The sequence below is a fragment of the Hyaena hyaena genome, unplaced genomic scaffold, assembly GCF_003009895.1.
Source record: "Hyaena hyaena isolate Hyena2069 unplaced genomic scaffold, ASM300989v1 scaffold_1367, whole genome shotgun sequence".
NCBI lineage: Eukaryota > Metazoa > Chordata > Mammalia > Carnivora > Hyaenidae > Hyaena > Hyaena hyaena.
Genome location: NW_024082002.1, coordinates 346,455 through 355,453, shown reverse-complemented (window position 1 = coordinate 355,453; position 8,999 = coordinate 346,455). Strand labels below are relative to the sequence as shown.

The 8,999-nt window shown below is 38.9% G+C and overlaps 1 protein-coding gene across 1 annotated transcript; it reads right to left on the bottom strand.

Annotated features, from left to right (window-relative positions):
- Positions 1-392: 392 nt before the first annotated feature.
- LOC120225288 (putative olfactory receptor 2W6) lies at positions 393-7,028 on the bottom strand. The gene is made up of 2 exons (XM_039223535.1): positions 7,021-7,028; positions 393-1,329 (listed from the first exon to the last, which is right to left on the bottom strand). Exons 1-2 carry the CDS (start codon positions 7,026-7,028, stop codon positions 393-395), a joined length of 945 nt encoding a protein of 314 aa, XP_039079466.1.
- Positions 7,029-8,999: the final 1,971 nt, after the last annotated feature.

Below are 8,999 nucleotides of genomic sequence, written 5' to 3'. Positions count from 1 at the left end.
ACATTCAACCAACTGAGCCAACCAGGAGCCCCAACATTTCTTCATTTCTTACCAGTTTGTGCTTTCTGGCTTTTAAAAAAAAATTGGTTACTATGTTTGCCTCATTCCTTTATTGAGTTGAATAAAATCTTTAACACATGTTTAGTTTACATCTATATGAATACCATTTCACCTTTCTTCAAAGACTTTAATTCTTTCTATTAATATTTTGCTAAGAGAGCTTTATACTATGAGTGGCTATGGTTGATTCCTATTGACTCTGGATACTCTTCAGGGTATTATCCATATTTTTAACACATGGGCTAAATTTCTTACAAGCACAAAGTCAATGGCAGTGTTTGGGAAAAAAGTTTCACCTAGGGCTTCATTCCTCAGCACATCGTCGCTCCTACTCAGGGTTGCCTCCCCAACACCTTTCTCAGCGCACCCTTTACCTCCTTATTCCGTAAGGTGTAGATGAGTGGGTTCAGCATAGGAGTGACCAGGTTGTAGAAGAGGGTGAGAAACTTGCCCTGGTCTTGGGAAGCGCTGTTCCCGGGCTGCATGTACATGTAGATGATGCTTCCATAGAACAGAGAGACCACGGTCAGGTGGGAGCTGCAGGTGTTGAACGCCTTGAGGCGCCCAGCAGCCGACTTGATCTTCAGCACCGCTACTGCGATATAGCCGTAGGACGCGAGGATGAGAGCCAGAGGCAGGAGGACGATGAGGATGGCAAAGCTGAAGGCCAGCATCTCCACTGCGCGGGCGTCCACACAAGCCATCTTGATCAGTGCTGGCATTTCGCAGAGGAAGTGGTTGACCCGGCGCCGGCCACATCTGGACAGAGTCATTGTGAGTGGGGACATGACAATGGCATTGACCAGTCCACTCCCCCAGGCCACAGCCAGCAGTTGTAAGCACAGCTGGGGGTGCATAATGACCAGATAGTGCAGGGGCTTGCAGACCGCAGCGTAACGGTCATAGGCCATCACGGCCAGGAGGATGCACTCAACGCCCCCCACGCAGAGGAACGAGAAGAGCTGGATCGCACAGCCAGCGTAGCTGATGGTCTTGTCAGGGCCCCAGAGGTTCACCAGCATCTGCGGGATACAGCTTGTACTGAAGCAGAGATCTAGAAAGGAGAGATTGGCCAGAAAGAAGTACATTGGGGTATGTAGTCGAGGGTCCAAAATACACACAAGGATTATGGTTGAGTTTCCCAGCACAGCCACTGAATACAGAGTAAAATTGACCATGAAGAGTACCAGCTCTAGCCTTGGCCGGTCAGAGAAGCCCACTAAGATAAAACCATACTCTGAGCTGTCGTTGGATTTTTCCATGGTCTTCCTTTCACATCATCTGTATACCTGTAAGAAGAAAATGAATACTTAATTAATATTTTAGGAAAACCACTGAAGGTCAGGACTTTTACAGAACCGGTAACCCATGAAGTCCAATACTAGAATAGCTTCTGCCCAGCTATAGAAGCCAATCATCATTTGTACAAATGTGTAATACAAATTATTTCATGTTGGAAAATTCCAGCTTCTAATCATCATCCTTTTATTTAGGAGGGATTTTCTTCCTAATCCATAAGAAAAAGTATTTCTACTTTATTGAATAGACTTCATATTTAATCTCTCTTCATATGACAGCCATTTAAATATTTTGAACCAAACTAAATTTTCTTTGGACCAAGACATTCAATTTCCCTCAATGATTCTGCCTATAACAAGGCTATTGAGTCTATTATCACCTTGTAGCCATCTTCCACATATCCTCAATTTTTTTTAATGTTTTTTTTTTTTATTTATTTCTAGGAGAGAGACAGAGAGAGAGACAGCGTGAGCAGGGGAGGGTCAGAGAGAGGGAGTCACAGACTGAAACAGGTTCCAGGCTCTGAGCTGGGAGTCAGCACAGAGCCCGACACGGGGCTCGAACCCACGAACCGCGAGATCATGACTTAAGCGAAAGTCGGATGCTCAACCAACTAAGCCACCCAAGCGCCCCACATATCCTCAATGTTGGCAATGACCTTCTGGAAATGTGACAGCCAAGGCTGAGGTCAGTATCCAAGATATGGTTGGAAAAACACAAGGTACAGGGAAACTATGGCCTATCAGGACATGGAGATTAGACCTTTATTAAGACGAAATAGTGTGCAATTACTTCATAGTGTCAACGTCATCTTTTTACTTATGGTATGTTTGAATCTGCCAAATATTTACTTAGTCCTGTGAAAGGTTGTCAAATCAAATCTCTTTCATTCATTTCTCTGAAAGAAAAAGACTTCTGTAGTGTATATTGCCAGGATCAGAACAGATATTCTGTCCACTAATAAAATGGCAATGTGGGATATATTTGTCTTCTGGTTGTCTTTCAGAAACATTGAAACAACATAATTAGCTTCTGGAAGAGAGGTGTGTGGCCCTACAGATGAAGGGAGAGAGAAGGAAGGAGACTGTTGTAAATCGAGTAATTTAAAAGTAAATGGAAAAAGACTGACCCTAACAACGCTCAAAAGAATAAAGAGAGCTGGCTTCATAAAAAGACAGATGTATAATTGGATTCGAGGACACCAGCTTAGTAACGAGCCTAACAACGAAAGGGAGATAAGCGTGAGAACAGCAGAGTAGCAGGCACAGAAGGAAAAGTAGCTCAGACCCTCTGTCATGTTGACTCATTGAGAACTGAAGCAAAAATAATGACTACAATTATTAAGTGGACATTATAAAATATCTACTATGCTGTGTGATCTAGGGAATTAAGGGCTACTTCAATTAATGACAATATATTCAACTACCGAGCTGGGAAAAAATGAAGGCAGAATAGAACACAAGTTGTCACAAATATTTTAATTTTCAAATTAAAAAGCGTATCTTTGGTGAAAACGTCTCAGCTTCAAAGTACTTATAGTAAATTTATTTTCCACAGCAAAATACAATATACCAAAATAAAAGAAAAAGTTTTCTCAATTTTCTCTAATCATTTAGGCTTACCTGGCTTCAACTTTCCCACAGGAATTAGGAATAACACATAGTAATGTTTTTTCCTCAGGTTGGGATTTGTTAGCTGGGATTTTATGGGAGAATGTGCAGTAAATATAAGTAGAAAATAACAATAGGGTGATGTGAGACAAATGCAACAGAAATCGTATAGAAGTAGTTACAATGATCTCAGCTTGTCCAGAAAGGGGATGACATACAAGCTCTGAACTGACCTGCATGCATTAGATTCTAGTTTCTTCCTGAAGATAAGAGTTGTAAAAGCTGTGTGATTTTTCTAATAATTTGACTAACATGATAGACTAATGGTATATCACTACCTCAGAGGAAAAGTAAAATAGAATAACTGCCATAGGGTACTTAAATTATAGAGAAAAGAGGCAATTGTAATAGAAAATAGGGTTAGCATTCCTCCATTGTCTGCCAGCCATTTGGGCCAAATATCCAGCCTTCAGGAGCCTTTTAGTAGCCGTCAACCCAAACCCCAGGGTGAGGCAAGGACTTCCTGCTGACCCCAGAGGATAACCAATGCAGATGTGGAAGCTCTTATAGATGTAGATAGAAGAAATGGAGGACTAATTTCATAGCATCAAAGATGGCGCCTAGAGGTTGACAACATGTTTCCTTGTTGAGATCACAGGGACTGTGTACTCCTTTGGGTAATTAGCAGGGCTACAGAAGAAAATAGAAGTGTGTATTCCTAGGGGAAACCTTGGAATAACACCAGATGATTGGGAATCAACACTCTTAGATTCTTGGTTTCTATCTGGGGCCATAGCCTCAAATTTTGATGTGGAGGTGGGGGTAGGGGGTTGGAATGTGTGTAGTTAACTATTTCTGGTGTTTGGTGTGGCAAAAAGTCAAGTTGGCAATATGGTGCAAATATGAACATCTTTCAAACACCTCTTTCTCCTTGAAATGAGATTTAGTCTGTTTTCTGAGGAAACAACTTTAAAGTCAAATTTCTTTTCAGTTCAATATCATTTTCAAAAGGATACTACAAAAGAGTAAATAAAGTTTCTCTTAGTCACTTGATTTGTAACTTTTATTTTCACTTAGATTGGTGAAGTTCTTAGAATATAGCAAACATAAAATAAATATTTGGAATTTGATTGATTGATGTTCTTTAAGTTATAACAAACAAACCCTGGGAACCACACTAATTACCCTTAGGAGAAGGTCAAGTTGCCCCCAAGAAACTCCAAATGATAACATCATCTCTGCAACCAGTGAAATCAAGGACCAGAGGCATTCCTCTAAGAATGATGATAGCCTAAGAATAACCATTAATCATATTCACTGATGTGACACATTAAATCTTACGTGTCTTCCCCAAACTGATGTTATTCAAAACTCATGACCAACCTAAGAAATTCACTTCCAAAGCAAAACATATATGTAAGGCATCTGGTTTTAAAATGGTGTTTTATAGGGGCGCCTGGGTGGCTCAGTCGGTTAAGTGTCCGACTTCAGCTCAGGTCATGATCTCGAGGCTTGTGAATTCAAGCCCTGCGTTAGGCTCCAGAGCCTGGAGCTTGCTCGGATTCTGTGTCTCCTTCTCTCTCTAACCCTCCCCTGATCACACTCTGTCATACTCTCTCCCTTTCAAAAATAAATAAACATTAAAAAGAAATAAAATAAAATGGTATTTATAGTTATAAAACTAATAATGAAGGAAAAAAATGTATGAATCAGGCATTATAGCCAGTGAACCAATTGCAATGGCTAATCAGTCCTCAGATAAAACCTGCTAATAGTTTTTGGAAACAAAGAAATATATCTGCAATACATAAATAAGACAAACAAATATCTTTAGTATCAAAGGGCTTTTTCCAATAAATAAACTTTCAGATAAGGATTACATTTGCCAGAGTAAGACAAATGGGCAGTGGATAACGAGATAAAATGTAGTGAAACACTTATTCTTAAGATCCCAAAACACATAAAACTTTTTCAACCTAATTTATCATTTATAATTATTTATAATTAAATAAATACAATTTAAAACAATGTGATCTTTTCAGTTTGGTAATATTCAATCTGTGAGGATATGAGAGAGTGGCACTCATACACTGCATGTGAGAATGTAAATCAGGTTTACATTTTTGGAGGATGGTTTTACCAAATTCGAATTCGGCAAGTGCACAAGTCTTTGACCCACTAATTCCAATTCCTGGAATTTATTATTATGATTATTTCCATAGGTGTGTAAAAATATATATGTATCTTTATATCTATATATTTATATAGATATCACAGTTACATAGTGGCTAAAAAAGGAAACAGACTAAATGTCCATTGACTGAATAATAAATATTTACCCAGTTGTAAAATAAATAAAATAAAAAGTACAAAAACTGTGGTGTGTATTGATATTAGTATTTGTAAAGTATTGAGGGGCACCTGGGTGGCTCAGTCAGTTAAGTGTCCAACTTCGGCTCAGGTCATGATTTCACTGTTTGTAGGTTTGAGCCTCATGTTGGAGTCTATGCTGACAGCTCAGAGCCTGGAGCCTGCTTTGGATTCTGTGTGATCATAAAACTAATGAATCTAAATAAGAAGAAAATGTAGGGGTTTGAGTTTTTTCCTCGTTTTTCTTGTCTTTTAAGAGAAAAGAAAATATAACTGCCTATTATTTCATGGAACAAGTGACTTATTCATCCTGCTAGTTATGTTCTAAAGGAGATGAGAAGGAAAGTTGAAGTTATAGGCTGAAAAAACTGAAGAATGAGAAATGTTTGGATCCATTGAACAAAGCAGTTTTTCCTAGGCCATTTCTGCTTTCTGGTAAAATTGAAAGATGGCTACGTTTACTCATGTGATTCCCTCTGGAGAATCTTAAGGGATTCTGGATGATGAGGTCAACGAGCAATATTTAAAACTAAAGCAGGCGGGAGAGCAATTTTCAACTTCTACAGTTTTTATAAAAGTTGGAAGGAAGCAGAAGACCCTGGAGAGCTCATTACAAGGCTGCTCAGACGAGGGCTGTGATGACAAAGGTCTCATCTCTACGTCCACGGGGATCTTGGAGAGTACAACTGATTGCCATGTTTTCCCCATGCTGCATGCAGCTATTAAAAAGTTTCCAATGAGTTTCATTATAATTCACAACACGGAGCAGTCTCTAGGGTTATCTGCCTTAGAGGAGAAACATTCTATTAAGAACTGATTGCGGTGGAGAGTGAACTCGAGTCAGCCCCTGTCACCGTCGAGTTCCCTTAGCTCTGCTGTTGTGACAGAGCTACTCAGTGGCCCTGGAGATTTGCTCAACAATGTTATTCACATCTGAACTTTCAAACAAAACACCAAATCTCCATTTCCCAACATAACTGGAATAAGCATGCCGTCACTTGCGGATGGCATTTTGTGGAGCGGGGATTTAGTGGGGGTATCTAGGAGAGCCATTACTCTATCAGCAACGTTTTTGTTACTGCTCTATACTTACTCCTCAGCAATAATTCCCATAAAAACTTCCAATGCACTTCCAAGCTTCCAGAATTACTCTGGGAATGCAGTAAGCTTTTATTTATCAAACATACTTGCAGGCATTGTGTAAGATACGTAGTATATAAATAGATTTTATGCATCTGCCCTTTAGGATCTCTCAATACAGAGTAAGGTAAGAAAGAGGAAGTTATAACATTATGTCAAAATTACTATGCTATACAAAACATAACAAAAGGAAAACATTGGTTTATTGATTCTATTGAGAATGAAATAACAATTCATTATTTTCCCACTCTATTTCTCTTCTTTTTTGGTATTGTATCCACTGCTGCATTCCCCATCCTTAGCAAAGTGTTAGCACATACTAGTAACTCAATAAATAATATGTAAGTATATCAGTTAATCTATAAAATGATAGTAAATATGACATGTTGAAGACTTTCTGTCTTTTACAAGGAACTTTTTGCCATAACAAAAAAGCATAAGTAATTTTCGATAGACTAGATTCAGAATGATGACATCTCTATCTTACATCTTCATCATGCACCTCCATTTACGGTAAGTAAATATTTCTCAGTTTATTGACAACCACATACATGTAGTTAAATAATAAAAATAATAAGTGGAAACAGGTGATGTGTAGCAAAATTGAAGAATCACATATAACAATGTCCCAGAAATTCCATACCTATAGAAAAACTTGTACATGTGCCCAAGAGATATATACAACAATGTTGATAACAGTTTTATTTGTAATAGCAGATAATTGGAAGGCACCTAAATAGATAGCAATTGGAGATAAATACACTGTGACCTATTCATACAAAGGAATATACTGCAGTACAGACAATGAATCAAAATGGATGAATCTCACATTACATTAAATAAAAGTGAAGAAAGTTTTGAATCAGTTGAAGTGATCACACAGGGAATTTATAAGCCATGTTAACAATTTAAACTTTGCAATAAGGGCCATGGAGGATTTGGGGCAGGAGTGGGTCAGGGCCACAGGTTTTAACTAAAGTATGTCATTAGTATATAAAGAAAATGTGGTATATGTATATACATATATACAATGGAATGTATAAAAGAATGAAATCTTGGGGCGCCTGGGTGGCTTAGTCGGTTAAGCGTCCGACTTTCGCTTAGGTCATGATCTCACGGTTCGTGGGTTCGAGCCCCGCGTCGGGCTCTGTGCTGACTGCCAGCTCAGAGCCTGGAGCCTGTTTCAGTCTGTGACTCCCTCTCTCTCTGACCCTCCCCTGCTCATGCTGTCTCTCTCTCTCTGTCTCCTAGAAATAAAAAAAAAAAAAAAAAGAATGAAATCTTGCCATTTGCATCAGTGTGGATGGATCTAGAGAGTATTATGCTAAGCGAAATTAGTCAGAGAAAGACAAATATCATATGATTTCACTCATATGTGGAATTAAAAAAAAATGAGCACAGGGAAAAAAAGAGAGAGGGCAAACAAAGAAATAGACTCTTAACTCTAGAGGGCAAAGTGGTGGTCACCAGAGGGGAAATGAAAGGTATGAGTTAAATAGGTGATGGGGATTAAGGAGAACACTTATGATGAGCACAGGGTGATAAATGGAATCGTTGAATCACTATATTGTACACCTGAAACTAGCATTACACTGTATGTTAACTAACTAGAACTTAAATAAAAACTTTAAAAAAACACTTAAAAATAAATAAGTAGGGGCACCTGGGTGGTTCAGTTGGTTGAGAGTCAGACTCTTGGTTCAGCTCAGGTCATGATCTCATGGTTTGTGGGATCAAACCCCACGTCAGGCTCTGCATTGACAGCATGGAGCCTGCTTGGGATTCTGTCTCTCCCTCTCTCTGTGTGCCCTCCCCAGTATATGCCAATGCTCTCTCTCTCAAAAATAAATAAATAAACTTTAAAATAAATAAATAGATTGATAAATAAAATCTTTTTAAAAATATGCCATTAATAAACATGTTTAGTATGAGCATTCCCACTGGTGTGGGAATAAATTTGAGGGGAACAAGGTTAGAAGCCAAGAGAAACATTAAGAAACTGTTGTATTAACATAGGTGAGTGACAGAAGTAGGAAGGAAAAACAAATTCCAGAAATACAGAGATACTGAAGATATTAAACTGACAATTCCGTCTTGACCAACTGAATGCCCTCTCATCTCAGTTTCAAATATCTCTGTCACAAACAACACCTCTTATTTTTCCAGCTGATTTCATCTTGAAATCTGATTCTAACTATCCTTCAACCCCTCCAATCCATTGGGTCTACTTCTTTTTTTTTTTTTTTCCTTCTTCCTTCTTATTCTCTTTCTTCCTTAGCCAAAACTTGCAATATCACAACTTTGGTGAAGTTCAACTCTCTATCAACCACATACTCTCCTAATACAGCTCAGTACAACCGGAGAAAACAATTTTGTTTCCGCTCCGGAGCCACAGACCTCACGTAAACTCCTAGTGCTGCCCCTACTTCCTCAGCCCTGCACTTCCCCACGCGCGCATCTTCCAGGTCCTCAAGCCGCCTTCACCTCCTCGCTCACTGCCAGTGTCAGTGGATGAGCCAT